Source organism: Tursiops truncatus, chromosome 4 (genome assembly GCF_011762595.2).
Source record: "Tursiops truncatus isolate mTurTru1 chromosome 4, mTurTru1.mat.Y, whole genome shotgun sequence".
Lineage (NCBI taxonomy): Eukaryota > Metazoa > Chordata > Mammalia > Artiodactyla > Delphinidae > Tursiops > Tursiops truncatus.
The window spans coordinates 32,213,779-32,241,652 of record NC_047037.1 but is presented as its reverse complement, the minus strand read 5'-3'; the positions used below and the strand labels follow the sequence as shown (position 1 = coordinate 32,241,652).

The window sequence follows — 27,874 nt, the reverse complement described above, 5'->3', positions numbered from 1 at the left end:
TTTTGGGATAGATAAGAAAAGTAAGAAAATTCTATCAGTTAACTCAATTTTATTCTTCAGATTGGGAAAAAACTGCTTTTATTTTCATTTAATTCCACAGTACTCCTCTCTTGCTTACTTACTCAGTGTTCCGCAGGAGAATGGTTCAAGAACCACAGGCCTAGAGAAGAGAGACAGGGTTTTTATTTGCTGCTTTTATTGTGGGGGTGGGTTTAGGGGCTCCTAAGTGCAAGGCGATTGTACATTGTAAGAAAAATTAACTTCTGTTTATAAAATATTTTCCTTTTATTTTTCTTTGACTCAATATATTTCTTTTCTGGTGTTTATTTTTTATATGTAGTTTTGAGTTGTTATTTTATCTGACATGCTGTCTATTTTCAGGGATACTAGTTGGCTCTATGCGTGCTTTCATAATGCCAATTTGTTGTATCAGCACTGTTTACACATTCTTAAATTTTAAGTCTAGAAATAACTGTGTCTACAGTTAGGCAGACTGAAGAGAAGCTATGAAAAGCTACAGAGAAAACATGTAAGAGACTTCAGAGGAAATGCCAGAAATCACAGGGAAGATCGGTCTGAAATTGAGAGATTAACTGGAAAAATAGAGGTATGTTCATAGTACTGATTTGCTCATAGTGATTGTCAGCCTTCATGTAGGAAAATGCTGTTTCTAATAGTGCTATTTCCTGAAACCAATTTTCTCTCATCTCCAGGACTACTACTGAGCTGTTTCAAAGGTGGGAGGGTGATCCACTGTGCATCCTGTCACCAGGATGGTTACTAGCTATCAGTAACTCTCAACAGGGCAGTACCCTCCTTTGAGGGCATTGGAAATGTATGGAGACATTGTTTCGGTTGTCAGAATGGCTGGGAGTGAAACTGGTGTGTAGGGCACAGGGACCAGGGACACTAAACATGGCTGGGACTTTTCCACACAGGAAGGAGTATTGAACCCAAAATGCCAATATTGAGGAACATTGACTACCAGTTACTAGCTGTCCTCCATGGGCAGTGTCCTTGTCTTATTTATCACCTAACAGAGTAGGGGCTTAGTAAGTGTTGAAGGTACTAAGTGTTGAAGCTTTTTTGTACAGAGTACTCTGCATATCAGATTGTTTATCGTCAGTTCCCATTTAGATATGGTAAGTCACTTACCTCCCCCTTTGCTGACTTTGTTTTTATTAAGACTGAATAACTCCATTATTATTGTATATATTGATTCCCTAGAGGAGTTAAGGGAGTGGTGGGTTAAAACCACCAAGAGTAGATGAAAGAGCAGCACGAGGCTGTCACTTTTTTCCCCTTGGATCCCCTCTGTCTATGCTCTTGGTTCTCAACGGTACCTAAGAGTCACCCAGGGCCCTCTTTAGGCTCTCAGAGATTTTGATCCAGTTGTATGGCATGCGAGCTAGGACTCTGCATTTTATCTAGCTTCCCTAGCCAATGCTAATTTGAGAAACATTGTTCAACATCTTTGTGTGATTACTTACAATTTTTCTACTCAGTGACGTGTCACCCACAAATGCCAGTATATTATTACTACCTAGAATTTTAATTTCTGCATTTAATATTTTTTTATATCTCAATATTTTTATACATTTGAAGAGCTTAGAATCAGATACTGCTTTCCCTCCAGCCCTCTTCAGTGAAATCTGGGTCTTTTTTGAAAAACCCCTCATGTTCTTGTTCCCCATTACCACTTCCTGACTATTGTCTTTTCTTTGTACCTCAGAAACTCCATCTTTTAACATCTTTATTAGAGTATAATTGCTTTACAATGGTGTGTTAGTTTCTGCTTTGTAAGAAAGTGAATCAGTTATACATATACATATGTCCCCATATCTCTTGCCTCTTGCGTCTCCCTCCCTCCCACCCTCCGTATCCCACCCCTCTAGGTGGTCACAAAGCACCAAGCTGATCTCCCTGTGCTATGCGGCTGCTTCCCACTAGCTATTTTACGTTTGTTAGTGTATATATGTGCATGCCACTCTCTCACTTTGTCCCAGCTTACCCTCCCCCTCCCCGTATCCTCAAGTTCATTCTCTAGTAGGTCTGCACCTTTATTCCTGTCTGGCCCCTAGGTTCTTCTGACCGTTTTTTTTTTTTTAGATTCCATATATATGTGTTAGCATACGGTATTTGTTTTTCCCTTTCTGACTTACTTCACTCTGTATGACGGTTTCTAGGTCCATCCACCTCACTACAAATAACTCAGTTTCATTCCTTTTTATAGCTGAGTAATATTCCATTGTATATATGTGCCACATCTTCTTTATCCATTCATCTGTCGATGCACACTTAGGTTGTTTCCATGTCCTGGCTATTGTAAATAGAGCTGCAATGAACATTGTTGTACGTGACTCTTTTTGAATTATGGTTTTCTCAGGGTATGTGCCCAGAGGTGGGATTGCTGTGTCGTATAGTAGTTCTATTTTTAGTTTTTTAAGGAACCTCCATACTGTTCTCCATAGTGGCTGTATCAATTTACATTCCCACCAACAAGAAAATCCATCTTTGATTTTCATGTCATCAGCATATACCACCAACCAGTGTACATACGCCAAAGTTAGTCATCTTCTGATCCCTGGTTACTCCCCTGTTCAAAGACTTCAGCTCCCAGTTCACTGTCATTCTCTCCAACCTTGCTCTTATCATAATTCTTGAGGATTTCAGTATCCACAGAGTTGATGCTTATAATACTGTGGTCTTTGAGTTCCTTGGTGTTCTTTCCTCCACGGATATTTTGATCTCCTATCTGTCTCTTCTCCCTTTTGCCATTGTCCTTCCTTAGGTGTTATCATTACCAATACTTGCAACCCTCCTAGAATCACATTTTTAAGCATCACATTCTCCAACTACCATCCCTGTCTTTTCAGCTCTCTCCCTCTGGCTCCTGATGCTCGATACTCACCTGACCCCCCATCCCTTAAAGTGCTTGGATCCTGCCACTTGTCACTGCTCTGTCTCTACCTTGTGTCCTCAGTTACAAGTCCTTACCCAGCTTCCATCCCATGGTTACACTCCTTATATTCCCCTTCAATTCTGTGCTCTCTCTTACTTCATCGCCTTTGCTTGGCAAAACTGTAACTCTCATTAAATCCAGCTTTCTCCCCACTTTCTACCTGTCGTGTGGCAGACCATGGCTGGAGAAAAATATAATCGTGCTGACTGGCCTCATTTTAAATTCATGGTCACTCACCTCAAATGGGTCCTCATGCTGCCCAGAATCATATTATATTTCCCCTCACTCTCCTACTTTCCATAATGACTGTTTCATACGTTCTCTTTTCTTGAATTTTCAACACTTTTCCCCACATCCTCACTTTTGGATGATGATCTTTCTTTCTATTTCATTGAGAAAATAGAAAATAATTTTCACAAACTTCCAGCCTTGTGTCTATCTGCCTATTTGCAACTGCACCCGTATACTCTGCCTTCCTGCTGGAGGGACTGTCCATGCTCTCCCTATTCCCTACCCATGACATCACTCTAGAAATGCTCCTCTCTTCTGCATCATCAGGTTTTTCCTCCCTACTGGATATTTTCCACCAACATGCAAACTTACCCCCTCTTAAATATCCTTTCTTGACCTCTCTCTTCATACTCTGGATACTGCCCCATTTTTCTCCTTCATTTTATAACTAAACTACTTTATGTACCTATACTTGTCTCCAGTTCCTTTCCTTCCATTTTTCTTACACCCACTCAGTAAGGCTTTTGCCCCCTCTCTCTGCAGAAGCTATTTGCATGGAGGTCACCAGTGACTTCCCCATTACTCAAGCCTGTGGCCAGCCCTCATCTTCCCCATCCTGTCTGCAGCACTGGACCCAGCTGGTCTCCGTCCTCCTTACACCTCTTTCTGGATTTGGCTTGGAGAACGATTGCACTTTCCTGGGTTTTCTCCTAACTTGTTTGCCACTCTTTCTCAGTCTCTTTTGTTCCCCAGCCTTTTAGCATTGGAACACCTCACGGTTGTGTCATTGTACTCTTCTTTTTTCTGTCTAGGCCCACTCCCTTGGTGATATCATTCAGTCTCATAGTTTTAAGCATTGTGTATATGTTGATAATTCCCACATTTGTATATCTAGTCCTGACCTCTCCTTTTTGCTACAGAATAATTTCCAACCTCCTGTTTCACATCTCCAATGTCTAAAGCTGTCTCAAACTTGACATGTCCAAAATAAAGGTCCTGATTTTTTTCTCTCCTATCTTCCAGCACCATTTCTGTTTCAGTTAATGGCAACTCCATTCCTCAGATTGCTCAAGCCTAAAAACCTTGGAGTCACCCTTGATTTCTCTTTTCCCAGCACAATAGCCAGAATGATTCTGTTTTAATGTAAGTCAAATCATGTCCTCTCCTGTACATAAACCTTCCAGTAGCTTCTCTTAAAAGACAAAGTTATCATAATGACCTATGTAGTTTCACCGCCTGTTAACTCTGACCCTTCTCTTCCTTTTTTTCCTTTTACTCACTCATTCCAGCCACACCAACCTCCTTGCTCATCCTTGAACATACCAGGATGCTTCCACTTCAAGGCCTTGTACTTGCTGTTCCCTCTTCCCAGAATAGTATAACTTCATCCCTGTCTCCCTTGGTGTTCACTTAAATGTTACTCAATGTGGCCACTCCTTTTTAAAATTGCAGCCCCCAACTCTGAGCACTTCATGCTCTATTTTCCCCAAAACAGGTATAGTTGGCTTTCTGTATCTGTGGGTTCCGCATCCATGGATTCAACCAACCATGGATCTAAAATATTCTGGGGAAAAAAAATTCCAGAAAGTTCCAGAAAGCAAACCTTGAATCTGTCATGCACAAGCAACTATTTTCACAGCATTTACATTGTATTTACAACTATTTACATAGCATTTACATTGTATTAGGTATTATAAGTAATCTAGAAATGATTTCAAGTATATGGGAGGATGTGCATTGGTTATATGCAAATAATACACCATTTTATATAAGGGACGTGAGCATCTGTGGATTTTAGAATCTGCAGAGGCCTGGAACTAGTCCCCCACAGATACTGAGGGGTGACTGTATTACTATCTAAGGTACTGTACAATGAATGTGTTGCCTATCTCCCTCCAATTGAGTGGGGCTAGAATTTTTGTTTTGTTAAATAGTGTATCCCCAGCACCTAGAACAGTACCTGGCATGTATATGGTAGAAATAATGAATAAGTGAGTATCAGCTGGTGAACAGTAATTACCCTAAGCTAGCATGAGACTTCTGGAGTTGAGGCTCCTGGAGGACAGTGATGGAAAGACTGAGTTTCCTTTCTCTTTGGTTTGCCTCATTTTCATAAATACTGGGCTCATTTTCTTGATTGTGCAACTTGAAGTTACTATTGATCCATCATTGATTTTGAACTGTTTGGCTTTGGGTTACAGATAGCTGTTAAAATTTAATACAGATATTTCTTGTTATTCATGTCTTTGCAGTTCTGTTGAGATAATAAAAATTTGGATATCAAAGGATACTGTGTTAACTGAATCTATTTGGTTCCTGAGTTTTAGACACTGATAAGAATTGGGCTACCCAGGGATTTATCTGAAAATTTAATTGAATCTGTTCAGTTCCTGGGTTTGGATATCAAGAATTTGGGCAGTGAGGGGTATCTGTAATCATATTTTGAAATTTTCATTATCTTAGCATCAGTTTTCTGAAAAATCACTAAAAAAATTATTAGCAACCCTTAGGTGGCAGCAGATCTTTGAAAATCATGAATCCAGTATTTAGCATCTGTGTTTCATACTCTTCACCATTAGGGTGTTAAATTTAGAAAGACAGATCTCCAGAGGCACAGTATGTAAGGAATTTAGTATTACTCTATAGTTCTATCAGTTAAGTGAGTAATGGGGCTCCTGCTGTGGAGAAAGGTGCATGTGTACCCAGGGACCTGGGGAACAATTAAAGTAAAAGTGAATCTGGAAAGTAGTGACAGCAAGGGGAAGCACTTAGAAGTTAAGTACCTTAATTGCTTCTTCAGGAATTTCGTCAGAAATCACTGGACTGGGAGAAGCAGCGCTTGATTTATCAGCAACAGGTATCTTCTCTGGAGGCTCAAAGGAAGGCTCTGGCTGAACAATCAGAGATAATTCAGGTAAGTTTAAGACATTTTGGGATAATGAGAGGCAGAGAGGTTTTGATTAAATTTGAGCAGGCTTAATGCTGTGCGCATGTGCTCACCATGTCCACCCACATCCCCACGCCCTCTTGCTCCCTTGCTTGCTGCTTTTCTCAGCAGTTCCTAACTCCTCACTCGTGCTCTTTCTTGCTCTCTCACTCTGTCACTGTCTTGCATTCTCATGCTCACTCCACACTCACATTTGTTTCACTCTCCTAATCTTGGTCTCTCCCTCTCTCCTTTTCTCTTTCTACCTCTGCTCTCTCTGTCTCCTTTTCCATTTCTTTCTGGCTCTGGCTTACTTATTCTGGCTGTTTCTGGCTCTTGCCTTGGTTCCACTTCTGTCTGTGTCTTGTTCCATCTCTGATAGTTCGGAGTGCCTTGGCTGAGGTCCCTCAGCCAGGGAGCTTCGGCCAGTCCACCTGTTTGGACACAAATATTGAAAGATTCACACTAACTAAAAGCAGTATCTTTGTGGCAACAGAAACACTTCTTAGAACACTACTAGAAACTGTTTTTTAATGAAAAAGTAATGGCTTAAACAAAACAAAAAATTAGCTACCCAATTTAGGAACTTTCTTCTTAGAACGTATTCAGTTTGTTTGCTTTTTCAATTAAAAACCAAGATCAAAAGGGAAATGAAAATAGAGGGTAGTGAATATTTGTGACCATCTTCTGTGTGCTAGACACTGTCTCAGTGCTTCTGCTAAATGTAGTTATCTAGAATATATAGTTATATGTTATCTGTTTAATACCATGATAATTTGTCAAGGTTGGTAGTTATCTCAGTTTTGTAGAAGAGAGAATTACTGGAGAAGTTAAGAGAGCTAGAGAGAAGCTCTAAAAAAATTTTTTTTAAGAAACAATCTGTATTATTTGCTGCTCTAAGTTTCAGTAATATATTGGCTTTTAATCATCCCCCCTGAAATATCAGCAGGCTAGTAAACTACCACAAATGGCTCTGCTGTTAGTGAGTCTACTCAGAATGGCAAGAGGGGCCCATAGCAATCTCAAGGAACAAAATTATTTACTAGGCTGCAGCAAGCTATGCAGCCAGAGTGGGCCAGTAAAATCCTGGATGTCTAGACCAGCGTTTTTTGGCCTGAATGCTAAAGCACTGTATAAACATAAATAGCTGTAAGATATTGCAGGCCTCAGATTGGCAAAATAGAAAATTGAGTCCTGGTTTTTAAGTTCTCAATTATTCATCTATGTAGTATGCTTATTGTTGATTGTAGATCCTTTTTTCAAATTACTATTGTGATTACTCAGCATAATTAAAGCTTCATTGTTAGTAAAAATGAGATTTTTATTTACCATAATTTAGCTGGGGCTAGAATAAGATGCCTTTAAAAAGCCAACGTTTGTTTTCCCTACTTAAAGGTATTTGAATTATTCTTCTGATAGTTTTCTTTAAACTAAAACTGCTCTGATTAAGTAAAAAATGTTACTTATATTTCTTTCTCCCTTGTGGTCCTCATTTAAAATCTTTTTAAAAAATGAATTTCTGTATACTCATTACCCAGCAATAATAGTTATCATTTTGCCAATCTTTTAAAAAATTGTGGTAAAAAGCATTAAAACTTACCATCTTAACCATTTTAAAGAGTACAGTAGTGTTAACTATATGCCTCTTGTTGTGTAACAAATCTCTAGAACTTTTTCAGCTTGCAAGACTAAGACTCTTTGAGCAACAACTCATTTTGCCAATTTTGTTTCATCCTTCCCTACTTTTTACTTTTGGCTGGAATATTATAGAGCAAATCACAGACATTGTCTTATTTCCCAACAGGTAGGACTTAAAAAAAATAGACATACCAGAGTCACATTAACAGACGAAATAACTTCTTAAATAATTTAATATCTAGTCTGTTCAAATTTCCTGAGTTGTGTGAAATAATGTCTTGGCCTCCAGTTAAGGTTGAAACATTGCATTTCGTTGATATGTGAATCACCATTGAACAATAAAGGTAGAAAGTCTTGCAGATTGGATAAATGGATATCAACATCCACACTTCCCCTCAATTTAAAAAAAAATTTGATGTAAAGTTTTTTCTTCTGTATTTTTTAACATCTAAAAGTGGAGTTCAGGGAATTCCCTGGCGGTCCAGTGTTTAGGACTGAGTGATTTCACTGCTCTGGGCCCAGGTTCAATCCCTGGTCGGGGAACTAAGATCCCTCAAGCCACATAACCAAAAAAAAAAAAAAAAATGGAGTTCAGAATAACTTCTCACTCTTTGAGTCATATATTTGCTTGATTTTTTTCTTTTAGTCAGCTATTAAAATGACATAATACATGTTCATTTTAGAAAAATGAGAAAATGTAGATGAAATGAGAATTAAATAAAATTACTCATAATTCTATCCTTTAGAGATTTACCATGGTTAACATTTGCATGTAAGTTTCTTCTGACTTTTTCTGTGCTTGTATGCTGTGTACATTGCATTCATGTACATTTGGTAGGAAAAACACTGTATGTGTGTGTATGGGAAGAGAGGAATAGTTGCAAACTTAAAAAATTACTAAGAATGGCAAAATGTTGATAATTGTTGAAGCTAGGTGATGAATATATAGGGGTTCATCATCTTACTCTTTCCATATTGTATACGTTTGAAATTTTCCATAAAACATAATGTAAAAATGTAAATTATATGCTTACAATGTGACAGGCAGTATGCTAATAAGCACTTTATAATGCAATATTTTATTTAATTTTCACAAGTTAAAAATTTTCCTTTTTAAATACATGTCAACAAATGTGAGTCATAATGATTGTATAGAAGTTCAATCTACCATTAAATGTCTTCATTTATATAACCAATCTTTTGTTGTGGAACATACAGTTTTTTTATTTTTTCACTCTTATAAGTAGTGCATGGGTGAACATCCTTATTTAAATATTTAGGAGTATATGTCCATTTATTTTCTTAGGAAATGACCCTAGAAGTGAGATTGCTGCATCAGAGTAGTCATACATTCTTAAAGATTTTGATATATATTGTCAAAGTACTCTTCAAAGGTGCATTGATACACACTTTCACCAGCAGTGTTTGGGAATGTCCATTTCCTCACACTTTCTCAATATTGTCCATTTCCTCCCACTCTCAGTATTGGGCACTATTATTTATTTTATTATTTTTTAAAATTTCTCCTACTTTTAGGCTTGTCTTTGTCAATCTGATAGGTGGAAAAAATGGTATCTGATTATTTGTTTTAATTTGTATTTCTTTAATTATGAATGAGATTGAGCATTTTTTTCATCTACTTATGGCTATTTCCATTCTTTTGTAAATTATTTATGTTCTTTGCTCTTTTTTCTGGTTATTTTATTTATCAAAATCTGTTGTAATTTTAATCAGTAGAGATAATATTTTAAACTTTGTTAATTAGGGGAATACTTTCTATAAACTCAGTATATTTTTTCTTTCAGAACAATAAAATAAAAATGTCTAAATGTACAAAGCACTAATCACTCTGACATATTGTGTGGAAGAATGTATAGCAGTTCAAGTCACAATACACTGATTTTCAAAAACCACTATATTTTCTTCTATTTCAACCAAGCATTAGAGCCTGAGACCCAGAAGAGGTCATAATGAAACCTTATCCAACCAAATCAGAACTAAAAAAAAAAAATTTTAAACCAGTAATGCACTTGTGTAGCCTCTTAGCACAGTTACCAAATGCTGCTTACATATATTCAACATCTAGCTTACTGGCATGAATTTTTATAAAAATGAGAAAATTTTGCAGATATATTATTAGAAGGTACACAGATTGCATTACATTAAACACAAAGGCAGTGTGGTCCTTGTAGGAGAAATCAAGTCAGTACCCCCTGGTAGAAATGTTCTATAAAAATGTGTCACATTGAAGCATCAGTGTTTTCAGCCAATTATCTGTCCCTGATGTATTTCCTTGGAGTATATGATCTGTCAGGATTTCAGGTTTCTTAATCCAAAATATCTGACTGAATTTAGGTACATCTGGAAAGCAGCTGAAAGGGTTTCTCCAATAGTCTGACATCACAGAAAGTGGGTTGAGAAATCCTTCTCTATACCTGAAGAGGTACTTGTTCTACTTCAGGCGTCAACAGCTCACAGAAGAAAAGAAAAAAAAAACAATCAAAACTTCCCCTCCCACACAATCCCACACAAGCTAAACAAAAACTACCCTCTCCCCCCATAAAACCCCAGCACCAAAGTGTCAATCATTCCTGGGAAATAGAACATACCCCTTGGATTCTCTGATTTATTAACTGTTCAAACTTGAAGGACAGAAATGACCTTATGTCCTTGTGGGGAGGAAGGAAGACATGTTAATAATGACTGTAGAGCCATTGAGAAAGTGCATTATCTATTACACAATCAACTTAGAGCCCTGTCCTCCAACAGAGGTGGCCACAACTTCATTTAAATTCTTTGCTCATTTTTTTAAGGATATTTATATTTTACTATTTTGAAAGAGCTCTTCCTACATTAAATATATTAACCCTTTGCTGTTTCATTGCAATTGTGTGTGTTTTCCCAGTTTACCTTAATTCTGCTTAGTAATTTTTATGGAAATACAATTGTTTTATAAACAATTGTTTAGAATGGCTTCATTCTATTAGTTTTTTAAGGTTTTTATCTTGGTTGTCATACTATAAATCCTTACTAAGCCAAGATTTCTTCTAATGCTTTATAATTTCTTCTTAATATATTTGATCTGAAAATTATTTTGGTATAAGGAATTTGGTAGGAATCTATATTTGTCTTTTTCCAAATGGTTATCCACATAATTTGTTGACTGTTACATTTTGAGAACTTTACAGAATGATTCTAAAATTCATATGGAAGGATAAATGAATGGTACTAGGCAACATTTTTAAAAAGAAGGGTAAAGGTGATGTTTCTTTTATCAAATATTAAAATGTATTAAATTTAAAAGTACAGTTGTTAAACAACATGACAATTATTAGATGCAAAGACATAATGATGGTTATTATAAGCATAGGAAAATATCAGTATAGTCACTAAAACATAAGGTCTTTTGTGTTTAGAGGTCAAAGAATCACTTGCTCCTTTCCCTCCTGCTCAAATAATATAAGAGTGAAAAGGAAACATTCAGGGAAATCTTAGAGAACATAAGAACATTTGAAAAAAAAAATTAAAAGTATTAAGCCAACACAGAGTGTAAAATACTTAGCTTATTCATAGTATGTGAGAAAAGTAAAGGCTGCATTGTATATGTTTTCCTTTTGAAATATTTAGATGAGCTATGTGATATTGTTCAAGTTAGTTTTAGATCCTCTGTTCAATTATATATGTATATTTATAGGTTTGAATATATGTTATATTTTTAAAAGCACCATTTTCCTTATGAGGAAAAGATGATCCTAACTCAAACGTTAATCTGTTGTCTTGGTAGAATTATCACAGAGTTAATTGAATTGGCTCAGACCCACTGTTTAAAAGTTTATGGTGACAGAGACACAACAGTGATAAGAAGGTCTTACTGGGAGCTGTACTGTTAATGGGCTGGCTCTTCAAGCTGCTACTTAGTGGAAATACTGCAGAGCTGTGGCCTGCACTGACACATTTGGAGTTGACTCTGATGGGAAGCTTCGTAAAAATTGATGCCTGCAGTGGCCATAACTTCATGTTGAGATCCTTTGGAAAATAAAAAACCCTGTTGCTTTGTATCATATTCTTCTCAGTAATCTCACTATATGGAAAAGTTATTTTCTTGAAGTCCCAGGATTACATACCACAAAGCCAGGGGAGGATTTGTGTTCAACCCCCAATCCCCAGCCCTTCCAAACTATTTTCACACTTTCGCTGCCCACCCTCGGTTTTTGTTTTTATCTCCTTGACATAAATTGCTTTCTTAATTATTTCTTTACTTTTAACCACCTCTGTTGTGATTTATGTTGTTGAAATAATTCTACCCACTCCACTAGAATAGTTAGGATGCTATATATTATATTAATAAGAGGAAACTCTGGTTTCTGGTGCAAAAAATTAGTGGCAGTGGTTAGTGGGGAAAAAAAGGTTTAAAAATATATTAGCCTTAAGATACCTCTAACACCAGATATTTAAGAGAAATAATCATTATTTTATAACGTTTATATTTTTATTTCTGACTCTCTTCATATTGGAAAGAGGTAGTCTTGAGATACTGTAGTGTAGCTTTGTCCAATAGAAATATGAGCCACCTATGTATAAAATTTTCTAGCAGTCACATTAAAAAAGTAAAAAGAAACAAAATTAATATATTCTGTTTATCTGAGTTTGTCAAAAATATTATTACATTCACGTTTTTAAAAAATTGAGTCTTTGAAATTCAGTGTGTACTTCACGCTTTGAGTACATCTCAATTTGGACTAGCCATGATGCAGGTGCTCAGTGGCTACGTGTGGCTAGTGACTGCTGTATTTGCCTAGTGTATTCATTCTAGTTAATGAAAATTTAGAATTTGTTCTTGCAATAATTATGTAATTTTCACTATGCTTAAAAATGGTGTATTTGTATGTGATTGAAATATTGAATAATTAAAGATAGGCTATGCCTGCCCACAGCAGTCATGGCCAGGCTTTACAGTCAGCTGGCTTGGGGACCAATCCCACCTACCAGTATGCCTGCAGTAATTGTGGTCCAATGTAACAGGAGGGCACACCCACACAGGGGATACCCCCGGAGCACTTGGCTGAGGATGTAGCTGATATACCTCATACATAGAAACAAACATAGAGTTAGGCAAACACAGAGGAGACAAAGGAATATCTTCCAAATGAAAGCTAAGACCAAACCTCAGGGAAAGAAAACTATATGAAGCAGAGATAAGCAATTTACCAGATAAAGAGTTCAAAGTAATAGTCATAAAGAGTCTCCAAACTTGGGACAAGAGTGGATTAACTCAGTAAGAGCTCAAAGTGATAGAAAATATAAAGATCCAGTCAGAACTGAAGAATACAATAACTGAAATGAAGAATGCACTAGAGGGGATCAAAAGCAGATTAGAGAATGTAAAAGAATGGATCAGCAATCTGGAAGACAGGGTAGTAGAAATTATCCAATCAAAACAGCAAAAAGAACAAAGGATTTTAAAAAATGAGGATAGTTTAAGGGATCCCTGAGATAACATCAAGCATACTATCATTGGCATTATAGGGGTCCTGGAAGGAGAAGAGAGAGAGAAAGGGTCAGAAAGCCTATTTGAAGAAATAATGACTGAAAACTTCTGTAACCTGGTGAAGGAAACAGGCATGAAAGTCCAGGAAGCCCAGGAGTTTCAAACAAGATGAATCCAAAGAGGCTCACATAAAGACACAATATAATTAGATGTTAAAAGTTAAAAATAAAGAGAATCTTAAAAGCATCGACACGTGTGTGCACACACACAGGAGCTAGTTACATAAAAAGGAATCCCCCACAGGTTGTCAGCTGATTTTTAAGCAGAAACTTTACAGGCCAGAAGGGACTGGCATGATATATTCAAAGTGCTGAAAGAAAAAAACTTAACAACCAAGAGTACTCTTAACTGGCAAGGTTAGAGCTTCGAAGGCTCAGAGGAGAGTACAGCAGCTGGCTTGTGGCAGGCAGAACAGAGAGAGAGCAACACAGACAATCCTGGCCACCTCACTACTCCCCAGCTGGAGACATGTATCTGATGGTGCACATGGGGGCTGGGTGCTGAAACTCGGGCTTCAGAGGACAGACCTGGGGAGAGGACTGGGGTAGGCTGCATGGAGATAGCCTGAAGGGGCTGGAGTGTTGGCCAGGCCACAACTGGGAGTGTATGCAGGACAGAGCCCAGGTCCACTTTAGAAGCTCCATGGTTAACATGCATGCAAAGGGATATGTGGGACCCCATGATGGGAGCCTCATTTTCAGCGTGCTTGCAGTGGGTATGGCTCTGCTTCTATGAGCTCTGGGACTGTGCAGTTGCGGGAGGGTTGCCCACACATGGAAGCCCACACACAGAAGCGGGGCTGGAATTTGAGCAGATCCCCAGGGGCCACATGACTTTGGAAGCAGGGCTGAAATCTGAGCCATGTCTGGCAGCTTTGCAACTTAAGTGGATTTACGCTGAGGTGCCTTTGTAAGCTCATTGTTATCAGGACATCAGAGCAGATTACTGGTGCTCCTGTGGTTGGGGTGGGTCTGGAGTTAGCAGCTGTGGGCTTTGTGGGCAGGCACTTGTGGAGCCAGGGCCAGGGTCTGCACTGATACTGTAGCTCCCATGGTGGGTCCAGGTGCACAAGTACTTGTGACTATGGTGGGTCCCAGTGCCTGATATAATTAGATCTGTGCCAGTGGATCTGTGCTGGTGACTTTGTGAGCACAGTGCCTGAGGACACCTGGTCCTACATTCCCACAGCTGAGGTGGGCCTGAAGGCAGTGTCAACAACAGTGTACTTTGTGAGCATGCACAATGAGTGATGGACAACACCACAGAGCATACTTCCTGATGGACAGCTCCTGTGGAGGAATGCTCAGTGACTCCTCTCCCAGTGGAAGTTCTCCAGTCCCACCTACCCCACACTGAAGCTCACAAATAGATCTGGGGGCTTCTACTCCAACAACTGGGGAGAGACCCTGTTCCTGACAGGGCTTTGACAACCACAGAGCAAAGAGGAGGTGGCCCCGCTCAACATCCAGCGCAGACTCTGGTCACTACAACACCAATCACACCCTGTATCAAGGGGATAACAGCCAGCACACCCTGAGGAAAGACATGGCAGGCACCCATACTAAAAAAAAGCCCTTGCACCAAAAACATTAGACTCACGCAGGCCACACAGGGATGCTCTCATAAAAACAGCCCTTCAAGACCACAGTAGATAACTGTTTCTCCTAAATTTATAGAGTCAGAGAAATATAAGGATAATGGAGAAGCAGAGGAACCACTCCCAATTAAAAGAACAAGGGAAATCCCCTGAAAGAATAAACAATGAAACAGATCTCTCCAATCTACCAGACCCCAAAGTTCAAAAAGGAGGTAATAAAAATACGGAAGGAATTAAGAAAGGCTATCAATAGAAATGTAAATCACTGTAACAAGGTACTAGAAACTATAAAGAGGAGCCAATTAAAATTAGAAAACTCATTTGCCAAGATGAGAGCTGAACTAAAGGCAATAAATAGCAAACTAAATAATGCAGAAAAATGAATAAGTGATCTGAAAGATAGAATAATGGAAATCACCCAATCAGAACAGCAGACAGAAAGACAAAGAAAAATGAAAACAATGTATGAGACCGATGGGGTAATATAAAGCATCCCGACAAGTGCATAATACAGATCCCAGAAGGAGAAGAAAGAAAAAGGGATCGAAAGTTTATTTGAAAAAATTATAGGGCTTCCCTGGTGGCGCAGTGGTTGAGAGTCCACCTGCCGATGCAGGGGACATGGGTTCGTGCCCTGGTCCAGGAAGATCCCACATGCCGCAGAGCGGCTAGGCCCATAAGCCATGGCCGCTGAGCCAGCATGTCCGGAGCCTGTGCTCCGCAACGAGAGAGGCCACGACAGTGAGAGGCCCACATAACGCAAAAAAAAAAAAAAAAAAAAAAAAAAAAAAAAAAAAAAAAAAAAAAAAGAAAAAATTATGGCTGAAAACTTTCCAAATAGAAAAGAAGCAAGAATCTATAGGGAAGAGAAAATCATAATTGGAAAGCAAATCACTTAAATAAGCCAGTACATAGATTAAAAATTTTTAGTGTGTGTGAAAGTGATGATAACTACAATGAACAGCAGAAGGATAAACATGAAGATATAAGAGAGGACATCAGAATCATAAGGTGTCAGGGAGGGGAGTAAGAAAATGTAGATTTTTTTTTTTCAAGAATGTGTTTAAGCCTATATGACTATCAGTCTAAAGCAAGTATATATAGTAGTGGGTTAACATACTTGAAAAACGGGTAACAACAAATAAAAAGCATACAGTAGACTCATAAAAACCAAACAGAAGAGAACTCAAGTATAATACAAAAGAAAACCATCAAATCACAAAAGGAAAAACAGAGAGGAACAAAGAAGAAATACAAAATCAACTGGAAAATAAGTTTTAAGATGGCAGTAAATACATATCAATCAATAATTACTTTAAATGTTAGTGAACTAAATATTCCAGTCAAAAGACAGAGTGTCAGACTGGATAATAAAACAAGAGCCTACAGTATGCTGCCTACAAAAGACCCACTTTAGGGTGAAGGACGCACATAGGTTGAAAGTGAGAGGATGGAAGAAGATATTTCATGCAAACAGAATGACAAGAAAGCAGAGGTAACAATACTCAGACAAAATTTAAAGGTCATAAGGTACTATATAATGGTAAAAAAATACAAGAAGAAGTTATTACACTCGTTAACATATATGCACCCAATATAGGAGCACCTAAATACATAAATACTAACAGACATAAAGGGAGAAATTGACAGGAATGTAATAATAGTAGGAGACTTTAACACCCCACTTATATCAATGGACAAGTCTTCCAGACAGAAAATCAATAAGGCAACAGAGATCCTAATTGACACAATAGAACAGTTAGACTTAATTGACATTTTCAGGACATTTCATCCAGAAAAAAAAAAAAGACTTAAAATACAAACTTTTCAACTGCACATGTAACATTCTCTAGGATAGACCACATACTAGGATGCAAAACAAGCCTCAGCAAATTTAAGAGAATAGAAGTTATTTCAAGCATCTTTTCTGATCACAATGGCATGAAACTAGAAATCAACCACAGAAAGAAACGAGAAAAAGAAAAAACGATTATGTGGAGACTAAACAACATGCTACTAAAAAAACACTGGGTCAGTGATGAAATCAAAGAGGAAATTGAAAAATACTTTGAGACAAATGAAAATGAAAACACAAACGTGAAATCCTTGGGATGCAGCAAAAGCAGTTCTTAGAGGGAAGTTCATAGTGATACAGGCCTTCCTCAAAAAATGAGAAAAATCTCAAACAACCTAACCTACCACCTAATAGAATTAGAAAAAGAAGAACAAACAAAACCTAAAGTCAAAAGGAAGGAAATAATAAGATTAGAGAGGAAATAAATAAAATAGAGATTAAAAAAAACAATAGAAAAATAATAAAACCAAGAGCTGGTTTTCTGAAAGGGTAAACAAAATCAATAGACCTCTTGCTAGGCTCACCAAGAAGAAAAGAGAGAGGACCCAAATAAATAATATAATGTAAGAAATGAAGGAGGAGAAATAACCAATACTGCAGAAATACCAAATAAAACCCCATAAGGTAATACTGTGAACAATTATATGCTAACATATTAGACCACCTAGAAGAAATGGACAAGTTTCTAGAAACATACAGCCCACCAAAACTGAATCAAGAAGAAATAGATAATTTGAAAACCCCGATCACTAGAAGTGAAATAGAATCTGTAATAAGCAAAAAAACAAAAACAAAAGCACCCTGCAAACAAAAGTCCAGGACTGGATGCCTTCAATGGGGAATCTACCAGACAAAGAAGAACTTACATCGATTTTTCTCAAACTAATCCAAAATAGAGGAGGCAACACTCCCAAAGTCATTCTGTGAAGCCATTATCACCCCAATACCAAAACCAAAGACAGTACCAAAAAGAAAATTACAGGCCAATATCTTTGATGAATATAGATGCAGATATCCTCAATAAAGTATTAGCAAGCCGAATCCACCAACACATAAAAAAGGTGATACACCACAGTCGTGTTGGATTCATCCCAGGGTCACAAGGATGGTTCAGCTATGCAAATGAATCAATGTGATACACCACATCAACAAAAGAGAAGACAAAAACCACAGGATCATCTCAATAGGTGCAGAAAAAGCATTTGATAAAATTCAATACCCATTCATGATAAGGACTCTTACCAAAGTGGGTATAGAAGGAACATATTTCTATATAATAAAAGCTATTTATGACAAACCCACAGCCAATATAATACTCAATGGTGAAAAGCTGAAAGCCTTCCTGCCAAAATCTGGAACAAGATAAGGATGCCCACTGTCACCACTTCTATTCAACATAGTACTGGAAGTCATAGTCAAAGCAGTCAGACAAGAAAAAGAAATAAAAGGTATTCAAATTGGGAGGGAAGAGGTAAAATTGTCATTATATGCAGATGACACAATACTATATATAGAAAGCCCTAAAGACTCCACACAAAAACTACTAGAACTGATAAACAAATTCAGCAAGGTAGCAGGGTACAAGATTAACATACAGAAACTTGCTACGTTTCTTTACACTAATAATGAAATATCAGAAAGGGAAAGTAAAAAAAAAAAAAAAATCCCTTTAAAAGTTGCATCCAAAAAAATAAAATACTTACAGATAAACCTGACCAAGGAAATGAACGACTTATTTTCTGAGAACTATAAAACTTTGATAAAGGAAATTGAAGGTGATCCAAAAAATGGGAAGGTATCCCATGCTCTTGGATTGGAAGAATTAATATTGTTAAAATGGCCATACTACCCAAAGCAGTCTACAGATTTAATGCTATCTCTATCAAATTACCCATGACATTTTTCACAGAACTAGAACAAATAGTCCTAAAATATATGTGGAACCATAAAAGACCCAGAATTGCCAAAGCAATGTTGAGGGAAAAGAAAAAAGCTGGAGCCATAACCCTCCCAGACTTCAGGCAACACTACAAAGCTACAGTAATCAAAACAGTGTGGGGCTTCCCTGGTGGCGCAGTTGGTTTAGAGTCCGCCTGCTGATGCAGGGGATGTGGGTTCGTGCCCCGGTCCAGGAGGGTCCCACGTGCTGCAGAGCGGCTGGGACCGTGAGCCATGGCCGCTGAGCCTGCGCGTCCGGAGCGCTCCGCAACGGGAGAGGCCACAGCAGTGAGAGGCCCGCGTACCGCCAAAAAACAAACAAAAAAAAGTGTGGTATTGGCACAAAAAAGGACATATGGATCAATGGAACAGAATAGAGAACCCAGAAATAAACCTCACACACCCACAGTCAGTTAATCTTTGTTAAAGGAGGCAAGAATATACAGTGGAGAAAAGACAGTCTCTTCAGCAGCTGGTGTTGGGAAAGTTGGGCAGCTGCAGGTAAATCAATGAAGTTAGAATACCCCCTCACACTATACACAAAAGTAAACTCACAGTGGCTTAAAGATTTAAATATAAGAAAATGACGCCATAAAATGCCTAGAACAGAACATAGGCAAAACATTATCTGACATAAATCGTAGCAGTGTTTGCTTAGGTCAGCCTCCCAAGGCAGTAGATAAAATAAAAAATAATCAAATGGGACCTAATCAAACTCAGAAGCTTTTGCACAGCTAAGTAAACGATAAACAAAACGAAAAGACAACCTATAGATGGGGAGAAAATATTTGCAAACAATGTAATCAGCAAGGCCTTAGTTTTAAAAATATAGAAACAGCTCATAAAACTCAGTAACAAAAAGGCAACATAATCCAAAAATGGACAGATGACATAAATAGACATTTCTCTAGAGGCCAATAAGCACATGAAAAGATGCTCAACACCGCTAATTATTAGAGAAATGCAAATAAAAACTACAGTGAGGTATTACCTCACACTGGTCAGAATGGCCATCATTAAAAGGTCTACAAATAATAAATGCTGGAGAGGATGTGGAGAAAAAGGGACCTTCCTACACTGTTGGCAGGAATGTAAATTGGTGCAGCCACTATGGAAAGCAGTATGGAGGTTTCCTTAAATACTAAAAATAGAGTTACCATATGACCCAGCTATTCCACTCCTGGGCATATATCAGGAGATAACTCTAATTCAAAAAGACACATACCCCAAATGTTCATAGCAGCACTGTTTACAACAGCCAAAACATGGAAGCAACCTAAGTGTCCATTGGCAGATGAACGGCTAAAGAAGATATGGTATATATATACAATGGAATGATATAATGCCATTTGCAGCAGCATGCCATTTGCAGCAACATGGATGGACCTAGAGATTAGCATACTAAGTGAAGTCAGACAGAAGAAGACAAATATCACATGGTATCACTTATATGTGGAATCTAAAATATGATACAAGTGAACTTATTTACAAAACAGAAACATACTCACAGACATAGAAAACAAACTTATGGTCACCAAATGGGAAAGCAGGGGTGAGGGGAGGGATAAATTAGGGTTTTGGGATTGGTATCTGGAAGCTACTGTGTATAAAATAAACAGCAAGGACCTACTGTACATCACAGTGAACTCTATTCAATATTGTGTAATAAATTATAATGGAAAAGAATATGAGAAACTATATATATACATACATATCTTATATATATATGTATAACCGAATCACTTTGCTGTACACCAGAAGCTAAGAAAACATTGTAAATTAACTATCTTCATTAAAAAAAATTGAAAAAGTAATAAAATAATAAAATTAGGTAAGTGATACACAAAATAAATGTAAAATATGCCATCAAAAACAAAATAGGGAGTAAAAATTTAGTGCTTTTAAATGCACTCAAATTTAAGCAACCATTAAGTTAAAATAGGTAAGTTGTTAACATATGAACCTCGTGATAACCACAAACCAAAAACCTGTAACAGATACACAAAAAATAAAGACAGAGGAATCCAAACATAGCACTAAAGAAAGTCATCAAATTCCAAGGGAAGAGACCATGAGAAGAAGAAAGGAATGGAGAAGAAGTACAAAACAACCAGGAATTAACAATGTGGCAATTAGTCCATACCTATCAATAGTTACTTTAAATGTAAACGGACTAAGTGTTCCAAAAAACAGAGGGTGGCTGAATGGATAAAAAAGGAAGAGATTCACCTACAAGATCTCTCTTCAAATCTAAAGTCTTGCACAGACTGAAAGTGAAGGGATGTAAAAATATATTCCACGCAAATGGAAACAAAAAGAAAACTGGAGCAGCAATACTAATATCATACAAAATAGACTTTTTAAAATAGGTTTATTTATTCATTAATGAAAAATTTAATGTTTATTAGGCATAATAGAGGTGGATTTAACTCAATCCCATTAAAAAATTTGCATGTACATTTTATTAATTTATTTTATTAGTCATCAGTTTTATGCACATCAGTGTATACATGTCAATCCCAGTAGCCCAATTCATCACACCCTCACCTCCTCCACCCCCGCGCCTTTCCGCCTTTCGTGACCATACGTTTGTTCTCTGCATCTGTGTCTCAATTTCTGCCCTGCAAACCAGTTCATCTGTACCATTTTTCTAGGTTCCACATATATGTGTAAATATACGATATTTGTTTTTCTCTTTCTGACTTACTTCACTCTCTGTATGAGTCTCTAGATCCATCCACGTCTCAACAAGTGACCCAATTTCGTTCCTTTTTATGGCTGAGTAATATTCCATTGTATATATGGACCACATCTTTATCGATTGATCTGTCGATGGGCGTTTAGGTTGCTACCATGACCTGGCTATTGTAAATACTGCTGCAGTGAACATTGAGGTGCATGTGTCTTTTGGAATTATGGTTTTCTCTGTGTATATGCCCAGTAGTGGGATTGCTGGATCATATGGTAATTCTACTTTTAGTTTTTTAAGGAACCTCCATACTGTTCTCCATAGTGGCTGTATCAATTTACATTCCCACCAACAGTGCAAGAGGGTTCCCTTTTCTCCACACCCTGTCCAGCATTTGTTGTTTCTAGATTTTCTGATGATGCCCATTCTAACTGGTGTGAGGTGATACCTCATTGTAGTTTGATTTGCATTTCTCTAATAGTTAGTGATGTGGGGCAGCTTTTCATGTGCTTCTTGGCAATCTGTATGTCTTCTTTGGAGAAATGTCTATTTAGGTCTTCTGTCTATTTTTGGATTGGGTTGTTTGTTTTTTTGTTATTGAGTTGCATGAGCTGTTTATATATTTTGGAGATTAATCCTTTGTCCGATGATTCATTTGCAAATATTACGCCCATTCTGAGGGTTGTTTTTTCATCTTGTTTATGGTTTCCTTTCCTGTGCAAAAGCTTTTAAGTTTCATTAGGTCCCATTTGTTTATTTTTGTTTTTATTTCCATTACTCTAGGAGGTGGATCAAAAAAGATCTTGCTGTGATTTATATCAAAGAGTGTTCTTCCTATGTTTTCGTCTAAGAGATTTATAGTGTCCGGTCTTACATTTAGGTCTCTAATCCATTTTGAGTTTATTTTTGTGTATGGTGTTAAGGAGTTTTCTAATTTCATTCTTTTACATGTAGCTGTCCAGTTTTCACAGCACCACTTATTGAAGAGACTGTCTTTTCTCCATTGTATATCCTTGCCTCCATTGTCATAGATTAGTTGACCATAGGTGCATGGGTTTATCTCTGAGCTTTCTATCTTGTTCCATTGATCTATGTTTCTGTTTTTGTGCCAGTACCATATTGTCTTGATTACTGTAACTTTCTAGTATAGTCTGAAGTCAGAGAGTCTGATTCCTCCAGCTCCATTTCTTTTCCCTCAAGACTGCTTTGGCTATTCGGGGTCTTTTGTGACTCCATACAAATTTTAAGATATTTTGTTCTAGTTCCGTAAAATATGCCGTTGATAATTTGATAGGGATTGCATTGAATCTGTAGATTACTTTGGGTAGTATAGTAATTTTCACAATATTGATTCTTCCAATCCAAGAACATGGTATATCTCTCCATCTGTTGGTATCATCTTTAATTTCTTTCATCAGTGTCTTATAGTTTTCTGCATACAGGTCTTTTATCTCCCTAGGTAGGTTTATTCCTAGGTATTTTATTCTTTTTGTTGCAGTGGTAAATGGAGTGTTTCCTTAATTTCTTGTTCAGATTTTTCATCATTAGTGTATAGGAATGCAAGAGATTTCTGTGCATTAATTTTGTGTCCTGCAACTTTACCAAATTCATTGATTAGTTCTAGTAGTTTTCTGGTGGCATCTTTAGGGTTCTCTATGTGTAGTATCATGTCATCTGCAAACAGTGACAGTTTTACTTTTCTTTTCCAATTCGTATTCCTTGTATTTCTTTTTCTTCTCTTATTGCTGTGGCTAGGACTTCCAAAACTATGTTGAATAATAGTGGTGAGAGTGGACATCCTTGTCTCATTCCTGATCTCAGAGGAAATGCTTTCAGTTTTTCACCATTGAGAATGATGTTTGCTGTGGGTTTGTAGTATATGGCCTTTATTATGTTGAGGTAGGTTCCCTCTGTGCCCACTTTCTGGAGAGTTTTTATCATAAATGGGTGTTGAATTTTCTCAGAAGTTTTTTCTGCATCTATTGAGATGATCATATGGTTTTTATTCTTCAGTTTGTTAATGTGGTGTATCACATTGATTGATTTGCATTTATTGAAGAATCCTTGCATCCCTGGGATAAGTCCCACTTGATCATGGTGTATGATCCTTTTAATGTGTTGTTGGATTCTGTTTGCTAGTATTTTGTTGAGGATTTTTGCATCTATATTCATCAGTGATATTGCTCTGTAATTTTCTTGTTTTGTAGTATCTTTGGTTTTGGTATCAGGGTGATGGTGGCCTCATAGAATGAGTTTGGGAGTTTTCCTTCCTCCACAATTTTTTCGAAGAGTTTGAGAAGGATGGGTGTTAGCTCTTCTCTAAATGTTTGATAGAATTCACCTGTGAAGCCGTCTGGTCCTGGACTTTTGTTTGTTGGAAGATTTTTAATCACAGTTTCAATTTCAATACTTGTGATTCGTCTGTTCATATTTTATATTTCTTCCTGGTTCAGTCTTGGAAGGCTATAACTTTCTAAGAATTTGTGCATTTCTTCCAGGTTGTCCATTTTATTGGCATAGAGTTTCTTATAGTAGTCTCTTAGGATGCTTTGTGTTTCTGTGGTATCTGTTGTAGCTTCTCCTTTTTCATTTCTAATTTTAATGATTTGAGTCCTCTCCCTCTTTTTCTTGATGAGTCTGGCTAATGGTTTATCAATTTCAGAATAGACTTTAAAACAAAGACTGTAACAAGAGACAAAGAAGGTCATTACATAATGATTAAGGAACCAATTCATCAAGAGGACGTAATACCTGTAAATATGCACCAAACATAGGAGCACCTAAATACATAAAGCAGACATAAAGGGAGATATTGACAGTAATGCAGTAATAGTAGGGGGCTGTAACACCTCATTTACATGAATACATATGTCATCCATACAGAAAATCAATGACACAACATTGGCCTTAAATGATACATTAGACCAGAGGGACTTAATAAATATATAAAGAATATTTCACCCCAGAACAGCAGAATGCAGATTCTTTTTAAGTCCATATGGAACATTCTCCAGAGTAGATCACATGTTAGGTCACAAAACAAGTCTCAATAACTTTAAGAAATTTGAAGTTGTATCAAGCATCATTTTAATACCACAATGGTATGAAACTAGAAATCAAGCACAAGAAGAAAAGTGGAAAAAACCACAAACGTGGTGGCTAAAGAACATGCTATTTGACAACCAGTAGATCAATGAAGAAATGAAAGAGGAAATTTAAAAAATACTTTGAGAGAAATGAAAATGTAAACACAACATTCCAAAATCTGTGGGACACAGGAAAAGCAGTTCTAAAAGGAAAATTCATTGTGATACAGGCCTACCTCATGAGACAAGGAAAATCTCAAATAAACAGTGTAACCTTGCACCTATAGTACTAGAAAGAAGAACAAATATAGCCCAAAATTAGTAGAAAGGAGGGAATGATAAAGATCAGAGCAGAAATAAATGAAATAGACACTAAAAGGACAATAGAAAAGATTAATGATACTAAGAGAAGGTTCTGTGAGAAGATAACCAATTTGATAAACCTTTAGCCAGATTTATCAAGAAAAGAAGAAAGGGCCCAAATAAATAAAATGAGAAACAAAAGAGGTTACAACAGACACCACAGAAATACAAAGGATCATAAGAGACTGCTATGAACAACTTTATGCCAACAGTTTGGAAAACCTAGGAGAAATGGATACATTCCTAGAAGATTTCAATTTTCTAAGGGTGAATCAGGAAGAAATAGGAATTCTGAACAGACTAATCACTAGTAATGAAACTGAATCAGTAATCAAAAAACTTCGAAAAAAAAAAAAAAGAAGTCCAGGACCACAGCTTCACAAGTGAATTCTACCAAACATTTAAAGAAGAGTTAATACCTGTCCTTCTCAAACTGTTCCCAAAAAATTGAAGAGAAAGTCTTCCTACACTTCCAAACTCATTCTGCAAGGCCAGCATTACACTGATACAAAACCAGATGGAGATGCAACAAACAGAAAATTATAGGCCAATATCCCTGATAAACATACATGCAAAGGTCCTCAACAAAATATTATTAATCCGAATTCAATAATACAATAAAAGGATCATATACTATGATTAAGTGGAACTTATTCCAGGGATAAAAGGATGGGTCAATTTCTGCAAATCAATTAGCATTATACACCACATTTAAAAATGATAAAAGATCATATGTTCACCTCAGTAGATGAAGGAAAATCATTTGACAACATTCAACATTCATTTATGATAAGAACTCTCAAGAAAGCAGGTGTAGAGGGAACATACCTCAATATAATAAAGGCCATATTTGACAAACCCACAGCTAGCGTAATACTCAACTGTGAAAAGCTGAAAGCTTTTCTTCTAAGATCAGGAACAAGACAAGGATGCCCATTCTCACTACTTTTATTCAGCATGATACTAGAAGTCCTAGGCATTGCAGTCAGACAAGGAAAAGAGATGAAAGGCATCCAAATTGGAAAGGAAGAAGTAACTGTCACTATTTGCAGATGGTATGTTATTATATATAGAAAACTAAAGCCTCCACCAAAAAACACTATTAAAGCGAATTAATTCAGGGCTTCCCTGGTGGCGTAGTGGTTGAGAGTCCGCCTGCCGATGCAGGAGACATGGGTTTGTGCCCCGGTCCGGAAAGATCCCACATGCCGCGGAGTGGCTGGGCCTGTGAGCCATGGCCGCTGAGCCTGCACGTCTGGAGCCTGTGCTCCGCAACGGGAGAGGCCACAACAGTGAGAGGCCCACGTACCACAAAAAAAAAAAAACAAAAAAAAAAAACTAATTAATTCAGTAAAGTTGGAGGCTACAAAATCAATATACAGAAATCTGTTGCTTTTTTATATACTAATGATGAACTATCAGAAAGATAAATTAAGACTTCAGTCCCATTTACAAGTGCATCAAAAAGTATAAAATACCTAGGAGTAAGTTTAACCAAAAAGGTGAAACACGTATACTTTGAAAACTATTAAGATGTTTATGAGAGAAATTGAAGATGAAGATGACACAAATAAATGGAAAGATGTACGATACTCATGGATTAGAAGAATAAATATTGTTAGAATGGCCATACTACCTAAAGCAATCTACACATTCAGTGCAGTCCCTATCAAAATTCCAATGACATTTTTCACAGAACTGGAACAGATAAATCTAAAGTTTGTATAGAACCACACACACACAAAACCAAACCCCAAATAGTTAAAGCAATCTTAAGAAAGAAGAGTAAAGCTGGAGGTGTCATATTCCCTGATTTCAAACTATACTATAAGTCTATAGTAATCAAAACTATGTGGGGCTTCCCTGGTGGTGCAGTGGTTGATAGTCCGCCTGCCGATGCAGGGGACACGGGTTCGTGCCCCGGTCTGGGAGGATCCCACATGCCGTGGAGCAGCTGGGCCCGTGAGCCATGGCCACTGAGCCTGCGTGTCCGGAGCCTGTGCTCCGCAACGGGAGAGGCTACAATAGTGAGAGGCCCGTGTACCGCAAAAAACAAAAACAAAAACAAAAACTATATGGTACTGGCACAAAAACAGACACATAGATCAATGCACCAGAATAGAGAGTCCAGAAATAAACCCACGCTTATATGGTCAATTAATTTATGACAAGGGAGCCAAGAATATACAATGGGGAAAAGACAGTCTCTTCAGTAAATGGTGTTGGGAAAACTATACATCTATAGGCAAAAGAACGAAACTGGATCACTTTCTTATACCCTGTACAAAAATAAACTCAAAATGGATTAAAGACTTAAATGTGAGACCTGAAAGCATAAAACTCCTAGAAGAAAACATAGGCAATATGTTCTTTGACATCGTTCTTAGCAGTAGTCTTTTGGATCTGTGTCCTCAGGCAAGGAAAACAACAGCAAAGATAAACAAGTGGGACTATATCAAACTAAAATGTCTTTGAAGAGCAAAGGAAACTATCAACAAAATGAAAAGGTAGACTACTGAATGGGAGAACATATTTGCAAATGATTTATTTGATAAGAAGTTAATATCCAAAATATACAAAGAACTTAAACAGCTCAACATCAAAAAACAACTTGAGTAAAAAATTGGCAGAGGACCTGAATAGACATTTTTCCAGAGAAGACATACAGATGGCCAACAGACATGAGAAAAGATGCTCAGCATCACTAATCATCAAGGAAATGCAAATTAAAACCACACTGAGATACCACCTCACACCTGTCAGACTGGCTATTATCAAAAAGGTAACAAATAACAAGTGTTGGTGAGGATGTGGAGAAAAGGGAACCCTCAAGCACTGTTGGTGGGAATGTAAATTGGTGCAGCCACTACGGAGAGCAGCATGGAGATTCCTCAAAAATTAAAAATAGAACTACCATATGACCTAGCAATTACACTTCTGGGCATTCCCCCCCCGCCAAAAATCAAAAAGATATATGCACCCCTCTATTCATTGCAGCATTATTCACAGTAGCCAAGATATAGAAGCAACTTAAGTGCCCA

The 27,874-nt window shown here is 37.3% G+C and overlaps 1 protein-coding gene across 1 annotated transcript in view; it reads left to right on the top strand.

Moving 5' to 3' along the window:
• Positions 1–27,874, top strand: part of CEP63 (centrosomal protein 63) — a 73,934-nt gene that overhangs the window by 24,250 nt on the left and 21,810 nt on the right. The window contains 2 exon segments of the mRNA XM_019934200.3: positions 485–607; positions 5,994–6,107. Coding sequence (XP_019789759.2) covers positions 485–607; positions 5,994–6,107 — 237 coding nt within the window.